Below are 20959 nucleotides of genomic sequence, written 5' to 3'. Positions count from 1 at the left end.
TCAAGTTACAGTCAAGAGTAGTTCAACATCCAAGCTAATTAAAGTCTAGTAGTCCATGTGTAGAGTCCCACATGGCCATAAGCTACGTGGGCAACTAGGAATGTGCTCCCCTGCACAGGAACCTCAGGTATCCATTGTATATTGTGGCAGGGGAGAGAGAAAAGGAAGCTCAGGCTTTTTTGTATGTATGTTTGTTCCTAATTGGTCATTTCAAGGAATTTTGTCTTAGCAACATCCTTGGGATGGGTTATATACCTCACTGCCTTGTGATTGGTTATCTGCAAGCTGCTTGTCTTAGTAACATTCATACATTTTAAAGTTCATGTCTCTCACACATGACCTTTCTTCCCTGCCCAGTTGGGGTGTCTTAGTAACCTAGTTGGCTTCCGGGGTTAATTCCTCTCTCCCTATGGTCCCCTTCCCTGTCTACCTAGCTTTTTTCTGTCTCCTAACTGCTTATTCAATGAGAATGTCGTCACCAGATTCCTGTAGTTTATAATTAGTTAGTTAATACTTTTATTACTTGTTGTTTCATTTTCCCTTTATAAAATAGACTCTCTCATCATGTAGACAATATTAAGGTTGTAAATGAGTGTAAGATACGTCTGTCATGTCTAAATCTAGTATATAATTGCTTTAACTGGCAGATATTTTCTGAATTTACTGATGCTTGGCTTCACTTTGGCCCTTTTTGAAAGAGTATCATTAAATACTTCCTTATTTGCATAAAATTCCACGTATCAAACTTAAGGGCCAATATTTATGTTCATATATTTATATATAGCCTTGAACACATATTTCTTTATTTACATATGTCTGGCTAGGCTCATTTGCATATTTTGTGGTCTGTAATAAAAAGGCTGAATTTTACTAGCTATAACAGGTAACCCATTCATTTAGGCTTTCCACATTCACTGCCCTGTCTGGAGGGGATTCCTTGTTCATAGCCCAACTGAAGGAAGTGACCTGTAGTTGTTTCTTATACAATACTGACATACTGTGCTGTGTGATTCCTTCTTGCTCCTTTATCCTAATAAGACAATCACAAAGCTCCAAAGCACCCAGTGAGTAGACTGCCAATGGCTCATTAGTTAATCAGATTATATGACCAATTTATATCTGAGACAAAGGAAAAATTGACTTCCCTTCATCTATTTACAGGTGGTAATATATATTGATTTCAGGTACTATAATGACACAAGAAATCCTTCGTAAATTTACCTACTCAAATAAACACACCAATCACATAACAGTGCCTCCAACATTCTACCAGAATCCCAAATTCACAATAGAATGTACTGCAAGCTAAGCGATACTTTATAATCATGCTACATGTGCCTTCAAATAAAGAATGCACCTAACTTTTAAATGATAACCGTTAGGAACACCAGACTATAAATTTGGCCTTACTAGCACTATAGAGAATGTTTTAACATCGTGTACTCTAACCTTTGCAAGGGCTCATATGCACATTATAAAGGGAATGACCATAAAAACAGGTTTCTGTTTATGTCCAAATCATGAACCTATTGCAGGATTTCTTTCTAATCTTCAGTCACATTAACCATTTGAGAATGCAGTAGTACTTAAACTGTGAGCAAACTTATACTAGGCATAAAGAAGTTTAGCAGACATACAGATGGTCAACAGGTACATGAAACTATGCTCAACCTTACTATTCATCAAGAAAATTCAAATCAAACCCACAGTGAGATACAACCTCACAACTGTTAGTATGAATATTATAAAAAACACAAGAATGACAAGTGTTTGAAAGGATGTGGAGAAAAGGGAACCCTTGTTCACTGTTGGCAGGAATGTAATTTGGTGCAGCCACTGTGAAAACAGTATGGAGATTCCTCAAAAAAGTTAAAAATAGAAGTACCGTATGATCCAGCAATTCCACTTCTGGGTATTTATCCCCTCCAAAAAACAAAAGCACCAATTCAAAAAGATACATGTATATCCATGTTCATTGCATAATTATTTTCAATAGCCAAGATATGGAAAACATTTAAAAAATGTAAGTGTCCCTCTATGGATGAATGGATAAAGAAGATTCATGTATGAATGAATGGAGATTTTATATATATACATATACTAGGAGCCCAGTGAATGAATTTGTGCACCTTGAAAGGAACTGTGGGCTGCAAGGCTGCTATGGGCACAGGGGTGGGTCTCGGCCCATCCTCTGTGCCCCCACCCGGCCCCTGCTACCATGACCCCTGGTCCCCTGTCTATTGGCAGCTTCGCTCCCATCACTGCTCCCACACGCTGACTGCACTGCTCTACTCGCATCCGCTCATGGCGCAAAGCGATTGGGGCTTGCTCCATCAGCGGGTGCGAGTGGGGCCAGCACCATCAGCAGGTGCTAGCAGCAGCTGCTGCTCCAATCGCCCCTCAGGAGCAGAGGGAGGTAGAGAAGCCCTCAGGGGCAACCAGGGCTGGCAGTTGCGGCTCACACCAGCTGATGGCGCCAAGTGATCAGGATTGGTGCTGGGCGCTGGCAGTAGGTGCGAGTGGGGCCAGCACTTGCAGCAGCTGCGAACTCCAGGTGGGACTGCGGCGTGCAGGAGCAAAGAATTTTCAGTAACCACCAGAGGCTCACCCTGAGATGGCGACAGATGCCCCTCCTTGGTCTGGGGCCCCTGCTCACCTGCTCCACCATCCCGCCACAGCCGATGCCCACCATATTTTGTGCTCTGCCACCTGCTGCTGACGCCCACCATGTTCCACGTGTGCCCGCAAGTCATAGCGACCGGTTGTTCAGTTGTTCTGCCTTTCGGTCTATTTGCATATTAGCCTTTTATTATATAGTATATACATATTACATACATGTATATGTAGTAAACCCATTTTAACTTGAAAATATTAAAGTCAAAATGCACATAACACAACTAAGTTACCAAACATTATGGCTTAGCCTAGCCTACCTTAAACATTCTCAGAAAATTTAAATTTACCTTCAGTTGGACAATTATCTTGAGCTTCAGCAATTACCAATACCTGACAAACTTGTCACCTTTATGCCATCATCTTTTCCTGCATTGCCCATACATTTTGAAAAAAATTCTAGACATTTTATTTTATACATGCTATCATATATATATATGACATTTATGTTATCATATTATATTCTTCTATTCTTCACATATACATATACATCATATACATATACATATACATATACATATACATATACATATACATATACATATACATATACATATACATAGTCATAGTCATAGATTAAAAAAAATAAGAATTTGGCTCACATGATTATAGAGTCTGAGAGGCCCCAAGATCTGCAGCCAGCTAGTTGGAGACAGAGTACTGCTGATAATGTAATTTCAGTCCAAGCCCAAAGGCCAGAAAACAAAGACCAGATAAATTCCAATCCAAATCTTGGCAAGCTCATGACTAAAGTACAGCCAATGTTACAGTTTCAGTCCAAAGACAACCTTTTTGATTCATAAAATTAACCATCATATGTCCTTTTTATTTTTTAAACAATATTTTTTTTATTTCAGACAGGAAAGAAGAGGAGAGAGAGAAACATCAATGATGAGAATCATTGACCAGCTGCCTCCTGCATGCCCCCTACTGGGAATCAATCCTGCAATCTGGACATGTGCCCTGACCAAGAATGACCTCTAGGTTCATAGGTCAACGGTCAACCACTAAGCATACCATCCGGGCTGTCCTTTTTCTTTTTGTTGTCTAAATTGTTTGATAGTTGAAGCAAAAATCATAACATTATCAGATGGCTCTCAAAACATCTAGAGGACATATTAACAATTATATTATAAATAAGAGAGGATGAAGGGACCTAAAAGGAGGTAAGGTTTCTATACTTCATTCACACTGGTAAAATGCTGACACCAGTACTTAGTAATAAGCTATGTATGTATAATGTAATACTTAGAGAAACCACTAAAAAACTCAATACAATAACATACACTGAAAAAACTTTGTATAAATTGAAATGGGATTTAAAAAAAATGTTTATTCCCACAAAATTTGGTACATAAATGTTCTCATCAGCATTATAGTCAAAAAGTAGAAAAAAACCCACAAAATGTACATCAAATGATGAATGGATAAAGTGTGATATAGTAATAAACTTGAATATTATTCAGTATTAAAATAAATGAAATACTGATATTTGGTGTGATACAGATGTGCCTTGAAAGAATGATAAGTGAAAGAATTCTGCAACAAAGGACCATATATTATATGATTGCATTGATAATAAGTGTCTAGAATAAGTAAATTTATACAGAAAAAAGTAGATGAATGGCTGCATAGGGCCAAAGTGGGGGATGGGGACACTTTGGTGGGCATCAACAGCTAAGGGAAAAATATATTTAGGTGTAATGAAAATGGTCTATATTGGCTGTGGTGATAGATGTACAACTCTTGTCATGTACTAAATATTATTGAACTGCACATTTTATTATTTATTTATTTATTTTTTTTAATCTTTAATTTCTTTATTGGTTAAGGTATTACAAATGTGTCCTCATCCCTCCATTAACCCCCAACACATTTAAAATGGTATATAAATTCATATCTTGAAAAAACTGCTTTAAAAAAAAGAAATATAGGCATGTAAAGAAACACATGGTCTTCAATAAAACTTAAAAGTCTAGCAAGGTTCAATTGTGGGAGTCTGGGGATAAAAATGAAAGAACTCATTTGGGCCATCCAGCGTGGCTCAGTGGTTGAACATCAACCTATGAATAAGAGGTCACAGTTTGATTCCTGGGCAGGCCGTATGTCCTGGTTGCAGGCTCCATCCTCAGTCTGGAGCGGGGGTGGGGGCAGGCGGGGGAGAGAGAGAGAGTGAGAGAGAGAGATAAGTTATTGACTTTACAGTTTCCAACTGTAAGTAGCCTGGTGCCTGGTACATGGCATCATGTATATGGACATTCATGACATTTCCCATTGTTACCTTAAAAGAAATACACCTCTTCCAGAGTTACGATCAGTTTATCTGTTTCTTGCTATCAAAGCTCCTACCTATAACCTTTATTAAAGGACAAGATCCATGTGGCTGTATGATGTATCATATCCTAACATTATATATATATATATATATTGAGTGGCCAGATTATTATGACCACCTGACGTTTGTAGGCAAATTAGCTATAATTTCGCGCTGAAGTTGCTAGAGGGCCAGACCATTATAAATAGGGAAGCAAGTTGTTTACCACGACAGTAGAAGTGATTTTTTTTTCTGAAGATATGGGTAAACAACGCGATTTAACAGCCTTTGAACGTGGGATATATTTGAACGAGAGTGGCCAGATTATGATGACCACCTGATGTTTGTAGGCAAATTAGCTGTACACTGCATCATGTGGGATATAGAAACCGAAGGCCTGTTCGAACACCTTTGCTGTCTGCAGTTACCAAGATAAAACGCCTCCAATTCGCACAGGAACACAAGGATTGGACAGTTGAGCATTGGAAAAAAGTCATGTGGTCCTATAAATCATGTTTTCAGTTGCATCATGCAGATGGCAGAGTGAGAATTTGGCAGAAACAGCATGAAAGCATGCACCCCACATGCATGAGTACAACCCTTCAAGCTGGTGGGGGCAGTGTTATGGCTTAGGGCATGTTTTCCTGGCATGATTTGCGCCCTTTAATTCGTGTGGAACAATGTCTGAATAGCACAACATACCTAAGTATCGCTGCTGATCAAGTTCATCCTATCATGTTGATGGCATATCCCAATAGAGATGGCTTCTTCCAACAAGACAATGTGCCATGCCAAGGTGCTTGTATTGTGCAGGGGTAGTTTCAAGAACATGAGGGAGACTTTACCTTGCTTAGGTGGCCCTCACAATCACCAGATCTCAATCCAATTGAGCATTTGTGGAACCAAGTTCAAAGAGCCATCAGGCAACTGGTTCTACAACCATCAAATCTCACAGAACTGGACAGTGCTATTCATTAGGCATGGTATCAGATTCCTCGAATCATCTTTCAACATCTGGTGGAGTCAATGCCAAGAAGAATCACCGCAGTATTGAAGGCAAAGGTGGCCCAATGAAGTACTGATGGGGTGGTCATAATAATCTGGCCACTCAGTGTGTGTGTGTGTATATATATGTATATATATATTAGAGGCCCGGTGCACAAAAATTTGTGCACTGGGGGGTGGGGGTTCCCTCAGCCCAGCCTGTGCCCTTTCACAGTCTGGGATCCCTCGGGGAATGACCACATGCTGGCTTAGGCCCGCTCCCTGGGGGATTGGGCCTAAGCTGGCAGTCACACATCCCTCTGGCAGCCCGGGAGCCCTCAGAGGATGTCCATTTGCCAGTGGGGAGCAGGCCTAAGCTGCAGTTGGACATCCTTAGTGCTGCTGAAGAGGCGGGAGAGGCTCCCACCATCACTGCTGTACTAGCAGCCGTCAACCTGGCTTATGGTGAGCAGAGCTCCCTCTGTGGGAGTGCACTGACCACCAGGGGGGCAGCTCCTGGATTGAGCATCTGCCCCCTGGTGGTCAGTGTGTGTCATAGTGACCAGTCATTCCAAGTCATTCTGCTGTTAGGATCAATTTGCATATTACCCTTTTATTATATAGGAGTGCCTGGCCAGCCTGAGTGAGGGGCTGAGGGCCGTTTTCAGGCTGGCTACAGTCCCTTCAGGATGGTGCTCCCTGCTGGGGTGCCTGGCCAGTCTGGGTGAGAGGCTGAGGGTCGTTTTCAGGCTGGCTAAACCCTCCAGTAGGGACCCTCACCCCATGAGGGTGTGGCCAGCCTGGGCGAGGGGCTGATGGCTGTTTACAGGCTGGCCACAACCCCCAGCCACCCAAGTTCCCAGTGGAGGCTGGCTGGAAGCAGGTATCTGGGATTTATTTGTCTTCTATAATTGAAACTTTGTTGCCATGAGCGGAGGCCACAGCCGGCTCAGGGCAGGCAGGAAGTTTGGCTTCCTCCATCGTCCAGGCAACCAAGCCTCCTGCTTGCTCCAGCTCCGTGGCTGCCGGCCGCCATCTTGGTTGGGTTAATTTGCATATAGTCACTCTGATTGGCTGGCGGGCATGGCTTAGAGCATAGCAAAGGTATGGTCAATTAGCATCTTTGTCTTTTATTAGTGTAGACACTAGAGGCCCGGTGTATGATATTCATGCATGGAGGGGGGTTTCCTCAGCCCAGCCTGCACCCACTCCAATCAGGGACCCCTCGGGGGATGCCTGAACACCAGTTTAGGCCTGACCCCTAAACCAGCAGTCGGACACACCTCTCACAGTCTGGGACTGCTGGCTCCTATCTACTCACCTGTCTGCCTACCTGATCACCCCTAACTGCCTCTGCCTGCCTGATCATCCCTAACTGCCTCTGCCTGCCTGCCTGATCATCCCTAACTGCCCTCCCCTGCTGGTCTGATCGAGCTCCCAACTGCTCTCCCCTGCCATCCTGATATTGCCCCCAACTGCCCTCACCTGCAAACCTGGTTGCCCCCAACTGCCCTCCCCTGTCAGCCTGATATCTCCCCTAATTGCTCTCACTTGCCTGCCTGATTGCCCCTAACTTCCTTCTCCTACCAGTCTGATCTCACCCTCAACTGCCCTCCTTTGCCAGCCAATCTGGTTCTGATTAGTCAGTTCCTATGCCAGCTAGTGTCAAAAGCTCTGCCTACTAGGCAGCCATTGGCTCCTTAAATTCACCCATATTTGGTTCTGATTGGTCAGTTTCTATGCCAGTCAGCATCTTTGGGCCTATCAATGGGGCATGATCAGAAAGGCAGGGCTGATCAGCAGCCCTAGTGGAGGCCTGGAGAGAAATGGAGGTGGGGCTGTTGGCCAGGCCCGAAGAGAAAGAGGCAAGTTCTGATCAACGGCTGCCACAGAGGCTACAGATTAGATGCTGTCTTTCTCTCTGCAGGCCTCTCTCCGGGCCCGATCTGCAGCCCCCTAGGCAGTCAGTGCTGGGTCGGCAGCACCCAGTCAGTGCTGGGTCGGCAGCATTGACTTCAGGTCTGGTCAAGCTTTCCATCATTACAACCCTGGCTTTTTATTATATACTAGAGGCCTGGTGCATGTATTAGTGCATGGGTGGGGTCCAGCTGGCCTGCCCCAATTGGGGCCGATCTGGCCAGACTGACTCGGGGGAGCGGCCATGAGTGTTTGGCAGTCTGGCCCCGCCCCTTGGTTTAACTCCTAGTCAAGGGGATAATTTTCATATTAGCCTTTTATTATATAGGATATTGGATTCAAGGGCAACAAACTCTTTAACTCACTAGAGACCTGAAAAGACAAACTAAGTCATGTAGATACTTCCTTGGAAATTGTGGGATGGATGAACAGAAGCTATAGCCAATTAGCTGGGTTGCTTTAGTGGATCAGGCTTGATGTGAAGCATCAAGAGCATAGTTAGAGGCCATGATGAGCTACATACACATCACCAATATTTGGAGTGGGAAGAAAAAGCCATATGTCAAAGAAAAGGGATGCTGAGAGAGAAATGAAGCAGAGATGACTATGCAGAAGGAGACTGCCATACTTACTGGCAGATTCCTAGTTCCTCCAATCCCAGCTGTAGAGAAGCTTCAATTCCTGAATTCATTAAATACTGCTGTGTCTTTAGTACACAACTATTACTCTTTTAAAACTAGCATAAATAGATATGTCCTTTATAAACAAAAGTGCTGTAACAAAAAGTACTTACAGTAAAAATGTAATTTTAGAATGAGAATAGCAAGAATATTCACAGAGCCATAAAAATAGTGAAAGTTTTGAACAACACCAAAGACAAAAGTCTAAATAGGGCTTATTTTACTTGGAAAATAATGTGAAGAGCACTAGGAAGAATTTTTATGACATTTATAGCCATACAAAATGTAATCCTTGAATCTTAATGAACATCATATATTAACCGCTTAATCAACATTTCTACTTGGAGATCTAACAGGCATTTCAGTCCAAGCATGTCTTAAATGCTCCTGACCTGCCAGGAGCTGGTGCATCCTTGCTGTTTCAAGGGACCTGGCATATATGGCATACTGTTCTTAATATGTTTGCTCACCTTCTTGGCACTATGTGTTTTAACCAAGGTCACCTCTCTGAGAAAGGTTGTTTCCCCAGGTAGGGATTTTCCCCTGAAGTTAGGGAGGGAATAAAACCTCTTAACTAAGTGCCAGGTGGGTAATTAATCACTTTAACTATGAACAATCATGCTTAAGCTACATAATCTTTACTCCCTGGAATGGGAATGGAGATAAGAAATGCCCTAACCTTTGGAATAGAGATTGATAGGATTGGAATCAACTGGTATAAATACAGATGTAACAAGACAACAGGACACAGAACCTAGACACAGAACCTACGCAGAACCTAGAGACAGAAGAACTTCGCTGGAGAGCACATGGCAAAAGATCCTGGACAGAAACTGGCCACAGAACCTAGAGACAGAACCTACCGAGAGAACCTGGCTGAAGAACCTAGAGACAGGACCTGGCTACAGAACTTGGTTGGAGAACCTAGCCAGAACCTGGCTACAGAATCTGGTGACCGAACCTGGCTGGGGAACCTGGGGAACCTGGCTGGAGAACCTAGCAAGAGAACATGGACACAGAACCTGGCTGGAGATCCTAACCAGAACTTCGCTGGAGATCCTGAACAGAACTTGGCTGGAGATCCAGACCAGAACTTGGCTGGAGATCTTGGCTAGAGGTCCTGGCTAGGCTGCTGATCAACTGAATGCTGTCTCCATGTCATTCCTTCTTTGCCGACTCCGTCTACACCTTTGGGAACCCCTGGACCTGCTGGGGTTGGACCCCAGCACTGACCTTCCCATCAAAATCTGCTTCTTTCAGTCTTCCATCTTTGTAAATGGTAACTCTATTTTGCTCAGAACAAAATGTGGGAGGCACTCTTGATTTTTTTTCTTTTTCTCACTCTCAGCATTCAATCTGTCAGTAAATGTTGTTTTCTCTATGGTCAAAACATATCCTGCATCAGACTACTTATCTTCTTCCCTTATTTAAACCACCATCATCTTTATGTGAATCACTGCAATTAAACTCCTATTTCTCTTGCTTTCTTCCTTGCTCTCCTATAATCTATTATCAATCCAGCATGGAGAGTGACTGTTAAAATAAAATAAAAAATATGTTCACTTCTACTCAAAACCTTCTAATAAGTCCCCATTTTACTCAGAGTAAACGGCAAAATCTTAACTATGGTCTACAAGCCTCTATGATCTAGACACATATGTCACCTTTCTAACCTCATCTCTTATTGTGTCCCCCTCATTCACTGGGTCCTAGCCTCAGTGGTTCTATATTTCTTGAATATTGCAGGCATATAACTATCTCAGTACTATACACTTACTTACCTTCCCTCTGGCTGAAACAATCTTCCCCAGATAACTGGATTCCTTGCATTCTAGTCTCCTTCAGACCATTGCCAATATTTACTCAAAGGAGTTTACCTTGATGATGTTATTTAAAACTAAAACTTCTTCCTCCTGTGGCCAAGAGCACTGCCTTTCCCTGCTTTATTTTTCACCTTAGCACTTATAGTCATTTAACAGACTATACATTTTATCAATTTATTGAATATTTCCCCTTACTAAAATGTAAGTTCCATGAGAGCAGAAATTTTGTCTGTTTTATTCTCTACATCTGTTGTATGTAGAGAAGTGTGTCTGGTACATAGTAGTCATTTGATAAGTATCTGCTAAATAAATGAATTAATTCATTAATTAATTCTAACAGCTACTTTCCAGCCTTGTGATCATAAGCAAGTTATTTAATCTTTCTGTACCAGTTTCCTCATTTGTAAAATGGGATGATCATAGAACCAAGAAGAGATGAAGAATGACATAGCTGCAATAAAGAACACAATAGAAAATATCAACAGTAGACTAGAAGAAGCTGAGGATCACATCAGAGAGCTAGAAGACAAGGCAGAGAAAACACCCAAGCAGAGCAGCAACTGGAAATAGGAGGAGAGCCTAAGGGAGCTTTGGGATAACACAAAACAAAACAAAATAACATCCACATAATAGGGGTGCCAGAAGGAGAGGAGGCTGAGCAAGGAATAGAAAACCTGTTTAAAGAAATAATGACAGAGAAACTTCCATGATGTTGGGAAGAAAACACTCACACCTGTCCAAGAAGCACACAGAGTCCCAAACAAGATGAACCCCAAAAGACCGATGACTAGGCATGTTTCTCAGTGACAAAGTAAGAATCTTAAAGGCTTCCAGAGAGAGACAGAAAGTTACATATAAGGGATCTCCCATTAGACTATCTACTAATTTCTCAACAGAAACACATCAAGCCAGACAGGAATGGAATGAAATATACAAAGCAACGCAAAGCAAGGGACTGAATCCAAAAATACTATATCCAGCAAGGCTATCATTCAAAATTGAAGATAAAATCAGGAACTTCACAGACAAGAAAGGGCTAAGTGAGTTTATTACCACCAAGCCAGCAATGCAAGAAATGCTAAAGGGACTAATGTAAAAAGAAGAAATAAGAAGGGAAGAAAGAACACAGGCATAAAGAATAAAAATGGCATGTAATACTTTAAACAAAAACAAAAATTGGCAAAAAAGAATAAAAATGGTGACAAACAAGTGCCTATCCTATATAATAAAAGCCCAATATGCAAATCGATCAAATGGCAGAACAACTGGCCATTATGATGAGCACTGACCACCAGGGGGCAGATGCTCCAAGCAGGAGCTGTCTCTTGGTGGTCAGTGTGCTCCCTCAGGGGGAGTGCTGCTCAGCCAGAAGCTGGGCTCATGGCTGGCAAGCGCATTGGCAGTGGTGGGAGCCTGTCCCACCTCCACTGCAGGCGGGCGTAGGGAGCAAGGGGTCCTGGACTGTGAGAGCCCCAGGCTGAGAGAGGGATGTCTGACTGCCAGCTTAGGCCTGATCCCTGTAAGCTGGTAGGTGGACATCCCTCAAAGCATCCTGGACTGCGAGGAGGCGCAGGCTGGACTGAGGGACCCCCTGCCCTCAGGGCACGAATCTTGTACACTGGGCCTTTTTTCAATAACTTTAAATGTAAATGGATTAAACACTCCAATCAAAGGACATAGGGTAGCTGAATGGTTAAGAAAACATGACCCAAATATATGCTGTCTATAAGAGACCCACCTCAGAACAAAGGACTCACATAGACTGATAATGAAGGGATGGAAAAAAATTTTTCAGGCAACTGGAAATGAAAACAAAACTAGGGTAGCAATACTTATATCTGACAAAATAGACCTCAAAGTGAAGGCTATAACAAGAGATAAGGAGGGCCACTTCATAATACTAAATGAATCAATACAACAAGAGCATATAACTCTGGTAAACATATATGCACCCAATGCAGGAGCACCCAAATACAAGAAAAAAACTTTGGCAAGATATCAAGGATGAGATAAACAGCAATACAATCATAGTAGGGGACTTTAATATCCCATTGACACCACTCTATAAATCCTCTAAACAAAAAAATCAGAAAAGAAATATCAATCCTAAATGACTCAGTAAATCAGAGGGAATTAATTGACATCTTCAGAACATTTCACCCCAAAGTTACCGAATATATATTCTTCTCAAGTGCACATGGGACATTTTAAAAGATAGACCACATATTGGGACACAGGCAAAGCATCTTCAAATTCAAGATAGAAATCATATCAAGCATCTTCTCAGATCACAATGGCATAAAATTAGAAATCAACCGCAATAAAAACAATGAAAAAAATCAAACACTTGGAGGTTAAATAGCATGCTATTAAACATTGATTGGTTTACCAAAGAGATCAAAGAAGAAATAAAAAGCATCCTGGTAACAAATGACAATGAAAACACAACAATACAAAATCTATGGGACACAGTGAAAGCAGAATGGTTTACAGTCCTACACCTTAAGGAGGCCTTCTTTTATATACCTTTTCATCCTATTCAGTTTCTTTTTTGCATTTGAAGATCCCTCAGAGCAGTCTACCCAGAGGTTTAGAGATTGTCCCCACTTGTTTGGTCAGGCCTTAGCTCAAGATTTATGCCATTTTGAACATCCACAAACTAAGGTCATACAATATGCTGATTACATTTTACTACATGTCCCCTCTGACAAGGTCTCCCAAGAAGGTACAAGAGCCTTACTCAACTTCCTGGCAGAAAGAGGTCTAAGGCTCAGCTCTGCCATACATCTATAACATATTTGGGCTTAGTCCTGATAGAAGAACTAGGATGTTGGGAGAGGATAGGGTCAAGCCTATTTCTTCCTTCTGCCCCATACCTTAAAACAACTGAGATGTATTTGGGGCATTACTGGATTTCATAGATTATTGATGCCACGGAATGGGGAGATAGCTCAACCACTATATCAAATGACTAAGTAAGCTCAGAAAGAAAGTCTATCCTTACTTGAATGGGAGCCAGCATCAGAATTGGCCTTCAAACGACTTAAATAGGCTCTTCTCTATGGGATGGGGGTTTCTCTCTTCCTGCGACCAACACAGAGAGAGAGAACATGGGGGTTGATGAAATCTTGACTAGAACTCTATGAGGTTTAAGAAAAATGAATAAAACACAAGACTGAGACAGAAATAGAGAAAGCTGGGCCTGGGTGTGGCATCTGCCCCCTCATGGAGGGACAGAAAGAGCCAGTACAGGAAGCAGATTTATTTATACTTGAATTACAGGAAGTTACATCACATCTGGGTGGGCCTTGAGTTCCTGACGACATCATGAGATCCATCCCCTTAACACTGGGAGGGAAAGTCAGACTGAGTGGTGTCCAATCTCTTGACTGGTTCCGCCCTCAGGGCATGGCTTTGCCTTTCGCTCTGAGTTTCAGTTGACATATTTAAAGAAGCCCCAGTGTTTTGCCAGTGGCCCTCAACACCTCCCCCTTTATTTACATTTAAGCAACTCAAATTAAAACTAAAACTTAATATCAAGAACAAGGCTTTGACTAAATAAAACTAATAACAAATCAATATCAATGCAAACACAACAATAGTAGAGAAATCAAACTACAGCTATGTTAACATTTTAGCTACTGAGTGAAAAGTCTCTTTTGCTTCTGGGCATTAAAGGAATCAGTTTGCAATAAGTTTCTTTTTGGGCCAACAGTTCTTAAAGTCCCAATTTCAATGTCCAACAGTTCCTTATGTGTACATGTTAACAACAATATTTCAGTTTTGGATGGTAGACAAACGTTGGCAATGCAGGTCCGACCCTCTCTGGTTTGGTCCTGGGCAACCTGCAGCAACGCACAGCTGCTGACTGCTAGCATGGCAAGGCTTCTTCACTACCTTCATTTCTGGACTCTTTCTCTTCTGTTGTTCTGGGGCCACTGCTTATTTGTGGGTGGAGCAGTCCGGTCACTTCCTCTCTGGAATTCGTTGTTGAAGGAATCCACATGGGCTTGGAAGAGTTTTCTGGAAATATACAAACAAATTCTCGACCAAAGGTTAAAGGAATAATATTTGTAAATTAGACTTGGGATCCTTTTCATTTTTTGCCCAAATGATTTTCCTTTGGCTTATCTTGACACCATACGTGTTTTCATGGGTGTCTTGTTATTAGCATTACAAATGAAAAATAATTTTCAAGTAAAAAAATTAAAGCAATTAAGGCTTTTACTTACAGGACATTATTCCACTATCCCAGTGGTCGGCAAACTCATTAGTCAACAGAGCCAAATATCAACAGTACAATAATTGAAATTTCTTTTGAGAGCCAAATTTTTTAAACTTAAACTATATAGGTAGGTACATTGTTATTAACTTAATTAGGGTACTCCTAAGCTGGCCTTTGCTAAAAACGTCCTCAATCTGATTGAGGTACGTTCGCTGAGGTCGACCCCTTCCAACTCTCCCATCCACACTTGTCTTGTATACTTGTTTCGTCTATCTTTTGTCACCTGCACACGATTTGTGGATGTTACTAGCACTAACCACTGCACAATGAGACTGCTGACTGACTGGCTCACTCAACTCGTGCATGAATCCCACATGCGCCTCCCCCGCGCTACGTGTCCCTCGGCCCGCCTGCTCCACGTCTCCCACCGCCCGACCGACCGACCGACAAACCCCACTTCTTCTAATGCCACTTCTTCAAAATAGACTCGCCCAGGCCAAAAACTGACTTCTGCCCATGGGCCATAAAGTTTCAATCACACTGTACGTGCACTCCCGCACATGGTATTTTGTGGAAGAGCCACACTCAAGGGGCCAAAGAGCCGCATGTGGCTCCCAAGCTGCGGTTTGCTGACCACTGTACTATCCCACCATTTTTGATTTTTTAAATTTTAGGAGGCTTTTGGGAAATTTTACAATGCAGTCTTGATAACTTTTAATTTTTTGTTTAGAAATATGACTGCTCTGGATTCATTGCATGTTAAGCAATTTTTGAAACATCAATAACAATTTTAGTTAATACTTCAGGAACAGTTTCCTGTACAGTATCATTAAATTTTCTTGAACATTCATTTTAATTCGCCAATTTTAAATTAATTTGAAATAAAGTTTATTATTTTAATTTTATTTGTCCTAAGTTATGCACAGTAAATAACATTAATTGGATTACTGCTAATCCGTCCCTTTAAATACTTTGACATAAGCTATTTAACCTTTGTTTAGGGAGGGAAATGCAAATCATTTACTCCCAAGTGTCCTTGGTTTAGGGAAGACAGGATTTAAGGATTTAGAGAAGACAGGATTTAAGGATTTAGGGAAGACAGGATTTTCTAGATGACTTTAAACCTTTTGGCATTTATATTTTTTAGATAGTTGTAAACTGCTGTTACATGGGAGTCAACAAATTAGAAAAATGACTTTGTTGGTCTGTGCATATACTTAATAATAACTTTGCATGACATTCAAGGCATATATATTTAAATAAAACATTGCTATTAATTAATTAATTAATTAATTAATAATTTCTCTTTTTATTTATTTGGCAGAATTTCCTCATGCAATCTCAAGTATCTTGTATTGGTCTAATTTAGTTATTTCTTTTTTGGGAGAAGGAATAAATCTTTTTGCAGTACCCCAGGGCCTTTTGGGGTCCACAAAATCTGTCCTTCAGTTATATTCTTAAAGTATTACATTCGGAAAAACCATCAAATATATCCAATTTAAAAATTATTAAAAACTCAAACCAGTTCTTAACATTAAAGGATTTGGTCTTGACCATATAATTAAGTACTTTTAATCTGGTCATTGAATTTTCATATGATATATCTTGAATGTCAGAAAAACTGCTGGGAGAAACATGCTTACTGCTCGCCCATTTTTTCACTGCACAGCTGTGGTCACCTTCAGAGGATTTAAGACATATGATACCATTAGTTTATGTAAATCACATAAAATAACTTTCCTTTAATATTCATGGTGACTGCTATTAATAATTAGATTTAATGCCTAAATGACATTGTTCAGTTTGCATTTTACCTTTAGAGAATGTTCCTATCTACAAGCCTTTAAGAATTTGAACTTCTATTGTCAGCCTTTATAAAGCTGGTTGATTAAAACATTGGTCTGTCATCCTATCTAATAATAGAGAAACATGGTAATTAACCATAACTTCACTACCCTTCCCATTGGCTAATAAGCAAGGTATGCAAATTAACTGCCAACCAAAATGGCGGCCGGCAGCCAGGCAGCTGAAGCCATCAGGAGGCTTGGTTGCCCCGGCAATGGAGGAAGCCAAGGTTCCCCGCCTGCCACCGCCTGCCGCTGGGCTCTGAGCTCCTGAAGCAACAGCTCCAAAAGATACAATGTTTCAATTATAGAAGCTAAAAGATGGCAGTTAATTTGCATACGCAGGCTCCAAGCAGTGGAGCAAAGCCAAACAGCCCCAAAGCCGCAGAGCAGCGAGGCCTCCCAGCCCCAGGATCAGCTGAGCGGAGAGGCCTCCCAGGCCCGGAATCAGTGGAGCCTGATGGAAGCCCTGTGTGTTTATGCACCCTGGGGGTGCAGGGGTCCCGTCCTAGTCAGAGGCTGATGGCACAACTTCTGACTCCGAGAAGCAGCCTGGGGGCTGGAAGGTGGCTCCTCTGACCTCAGTGCTAGAGTCCCGCCGCTCCACCAGGAGAGGAGCAGAGAAAGGCCGGAGCCTCCCTCAAGGTGACCCGAAATCCCCACCCACACCAGGCAGGCTGCTGGAACTGTGCGTGGAGGACTCACCTCCAAGCCCAACTCGTGGCCCTACCACAGCAATGGCACTCTTGGGTGCAGGCCCCAGTGGGATGTGGGATGGTGGCGGGGGCGCTGTGAGTCCTGGGCTCCTCTCCTGCCTTCCGCGGCCACCTCCTGCTTCAGGGCCTCGCCCTCCGTGGCCTCCTCCTCCCCAGCGCCCAGAGCAGTGGACCCACTGAGGTTGCTCCCCACTGGCTGAGGGGGTGAATGGAGCTGCGGGGACTCCCAGGTGAAGGGTCGCCCTGGGGAGGAGTCCGGACACCTGCACACCCCGCTCCTATTCAGCAACATCTCCGAGATCACATGTCTGCACCGCAGGCTGTGGGGCAGCGTGATGGCGCCGATGGTGGAGAAGGTGCTGCACATGCAGGCACTGCTGCAGCCCGGGACCTCCTCAAAGGCTTTGAGATGTTCGGCTCCCTCTTCAAGCCCTACATCCGGTACTTCATGGAGGAGGAGGGCTGCATGGAGTACACGCGCAGCCTGCTGCATGACAATGACCTCTTCCGGGCCTATGTGACGTGGGCTGAGAAGCACCAGCAGTGCCAGCGGCTGAAGCTGAGCAACATGCTTGCCAAGCCCCACCAGCGGCTCACCAAGTACCCACTGCTGCTCAAGTCGGTGCTGAGGAAGACGGACGAGCCGCGTGCCAAGGAGGCCGTCACCACCATGATCAGCTCCATGGAGCGCTTCATCCACCATGTGAACGCATGCATGCGGCAGCAGCTGGCGGCCGTGGTGAGCCGCATGGACGCCTATGAGGTGGTGGAGGGTAGCAACGACGAGGTGGACAAGCTCCTGAAGGAATTTCTGCACCTGGACCTGACCGCGCCCATCCCTGGTGCCTCCCCGGAGGAGACGCGTCAGCTGCTGTTGGAGGGCAGCCTGAGGATGGAGGGAAAGCACAGAAAGATGGATGTGTACTGATTCCTCTTCATGGACCTACTCTTAGTGACCAAGGCAGTGAAGAAGGCTGAAGGGACCAGGGTCATCATGCCATCACTGCTGGTGGACAAGGTCGTGTGCCGGGAGCTGCGGGACTCTGGCTCCTTCCCCCTGTTAACGTAAAAATACTATTGAAAGCTGTAAAGAATTTTTGTGAGTTTATTTGAGCCAAACTGTCGACATATGCCAGGAAGCAGAACCTCAAGGAATCGAGATAGTGCTCCGGAGAATGGCAGGGTTACATCCGTATTTATACATGAAATTCATTGGTGACAGATTTAAGGAGGTGGGATTAAGCGAAGTGGGGAAACCTCTGTGATAGGATAAAAAGTAAAATGATGGACACATACTTAGGTGGGTGCAGGAACAATTAACATGATGATGAAGGAATCTGTGGTATCTGTCCTGGGACCCAGCACACCTGGTTGTGCCCCAGGGGCTCCATAAAAAGGGAAGTCACAAGTTACCCAGACATCCCAGGGACATGTTATCATAGATGCAAAAAGACAGATAGGCTCAGTTACGGTAAAGGTTGACCTTATCAGTGAAGATACCGGCTTAGGACGTAACTGCCCACCATAACTGCTTTTAGTTAAGGTTTAATTTCAGACCATCCTGTGTGGTTACTTTAGGTCTGCAAAACTGCCATGCAGGCCTCTCCTGAGCTTGTCAGGTCAGCATGTGGCCCCTTTCTTTCACACCCCTCATCTACCTGAACGAGTTCCACAGTGCCGTGGGGGCCTACACGTTCCAGGCCAGTGGGCAGGCTCTGTGCCAGGGCTGGGTGGACTCCATTTACAATGCCCAGAGCCAGTTGCAGCAGCTGCATGCGCAGGAGCACGCGGGCAGGCAGCAGCACCTGCAGAGCCTGGAGGAGGAAGAGGAAGAGGAGGGTGGGGAGAGTAGCACTTCCGCCACCAGCTCCCCCACCATCCTGCGCAAAAGCAGCAACAGCCTGGACTCCCAGCATTGTGCCTCGGATGGCTCCAGGGAGACCCTGGCCATGGTGGTGCTGGAGCCCGGGAGACGCTCTCCTCTCCTGAGTTCGAGGGCAGCCCCTTCAGCTCCCAATCGGACAAGATGTCCCTCAGTACCACCACCTCATCTGTCACACCTACCAGCGAAGTGCTGGCTCTGGGCCCCGGGGAGGGCAGCTCCTGCTCCATGGACTCTGCCTATGGCACCCTCTCCCCTGCCTCCTTGCAGGACTTTGCGACCCCAGCCCCTGTGGTGGAGCCAACGCCCCCAGCCCCTAGATTTACCACAGGCCCCTTCACCCCGGCCCTCGCCCCTCCTCCTCTGCCTCCCCCCTGTCCAGTTGCTGCCCTGCCTGCCCCACCTGTTCAAGTCCAAATCTAAGGCCAGCCTCCTGCAGCTGCTGGCAGGGGCCGCCACCCACAGGGCGCCCCCAGCCTGCAGCCGCAGCCTGTCAATACTCTGTTTGGCTGCCACAGCCAAGGGCACTAGGACTCGGGGCTCCCCTCAGGAAGCTGGGCCCCCCTGGAATTGCGGGGGCACACAAAGCCCTGGCAGTGGCTCCCAGCTATCAGAGATGGGGGGCAGGACCACCTGCCTGGTGGGGGGGCCCAAAGGGCCCTCCAGGAGGAGCAGAGAGCTGCCCTCAGGGACCTCCCCCAGGGTCCAGCCTGAGCCTCCACTCCCCCATCTCTGCCCAGCACAGGAAGCTGACCCAGCTGGCCCAGCTCTACCGCATCAGGACTACCCTGCTGCTTAACTCCCAGGCCCTGAGCACAGGGTGGAGCTGCCATGCCTGGAGGGCACCGTGGGGGGGGGGGCGCATGTGTGCCTGGTGCAGCAGGACTTGCTGGGGAGCCGCCCACCTTCCTGGGCGGGCCTCAGGCCCGGCGCCCAACCTGGAAAGGCCGCAGTGCGGCCACCAGGCCCTGAAGGCTGCCCTGAAAGCCATACAAAGACAACCTGCTGCTGGAGGGCAGGCATGCAGTGCTCTGTGAAGACACCGCAGGTAGGGAAGGAAGGTCATGGAAGGGAGCAATTGCAAGCGGAGATCCCGAAGGTTCTGAAAGCAGAGGACCAGCTCCTTGCAGACCTGAACTCCGTGTGGGCCTCTTTCTCAGCCCTGTGGAAGTGGTGCGACACACAGGAGGAGGTGATGGACCGGGGCTGCGCCCAAGGAAGACTCGGAGGAAGCAATGTGTGGACAGGGCCAGGCGGAGCAGGCAGGCCTGTGCGGAGCCTGCTGGAGCGCAGCCAGACCCCAAGGCGACCACCAAGACAGGCCCCAGGGAGAAGCTAGCAGATGCCACTCCACTCGCTGGAGAAGACCATTGAGCAGAAAAATAAACCGATTTTACATCATTTTCCAGGTGGAGAACAGTTGGCATGTAAGCCCCTGACCAGTGCCCAGCCTCTCCTCTGTCTGTCTATCTCACTCTTAGGTACCATGTTCTTTGTTCTCTCTTAACTGCAACTCATTTTTAAACTAGATTGCTTTTAAAAGAAGGCTAAATAAAGTTTCCCTTAAGTTATTTAGGTGGTGCTGGGGCTGCTGGGGCTGCTGGGGGCCGGATTACAGACACAAACACGCAGGGGAGCCCGGCACCCAGCAGCCCCAAGCCCCGCTGAGACAGTGTTGGGGCTGCTGGGGGCTTGATCAGAGACACAAACCGACCCAGCAGGTCCGGCACCCAGCAGCCCTGGCACAGCAGACCCAAACCCCACCATCACAGAGCTGGGGATGCTGGGGGCAGAATCAGAAACACAAACCTGCAGGCTCGGCACCCAGCAGGCCCAAGGCCCACCACCTAGGCACTGGGGCTTCTGAGGGCCTGACCGAAGACACAGATCCGCAGCACCTG

At 45.1% G+C, this 20959-nt stretch overlaps 1 protein-coding gene across 1 annotated transcript in view; it reads left to right on the top strand.

The window, feature by feature from the left end:
• Positions 1 to 20432, top strand: part of LOC118653521 (pleckstrin homology domain-containing family G member 5-like) — a 40967-nt gene extending 20535 nt beyond the window's left edge. The window contains 7 exon segments of the mRNA XM_036304185.1: positions 17407 to 17560; positions 17563 to 18235; positions 18801 to 19144; positions 19147 to 19376; positions 19378 to 19779; positions 19781 to 19878; positions 20219 to 20432. Of these exon segments, the coding sequence (XP_036160078.1) occupies positions 17407 to 17560; positions 17563 to 18235; positions 18801 to 19144; positions 19147 to 19376; positions 19378 to 19779; positions 19781 to 19878; positions 20219 to 20432 (2115 nt within the window).
• The last annotated feature ends 527 nt before the right edge of the window (positions 20433 to 20959 follow it).

The sequence above is a fragment of the Myotis myotis genome, unplaced genomic scaffold (assembly GCF_014108235.1).
Source record: "Myotis myotis isolate mMyoMyo1 unplaced genomic scaffold, mMyoMyo1.p scaffold_m19_p_4, whole genome shotgun sequence".
Classification (NCBI taxonomy): Eukaryota; Metazoa; Chordata; class Mammalia; order Chiroptera; family Vespertilionidae; genus Myotis; species Myotis myotis.
Note: the sequence above shows the minus strand (reverse complement) of the source record. Positions and strands in the feature narration are given on the sequence as shown.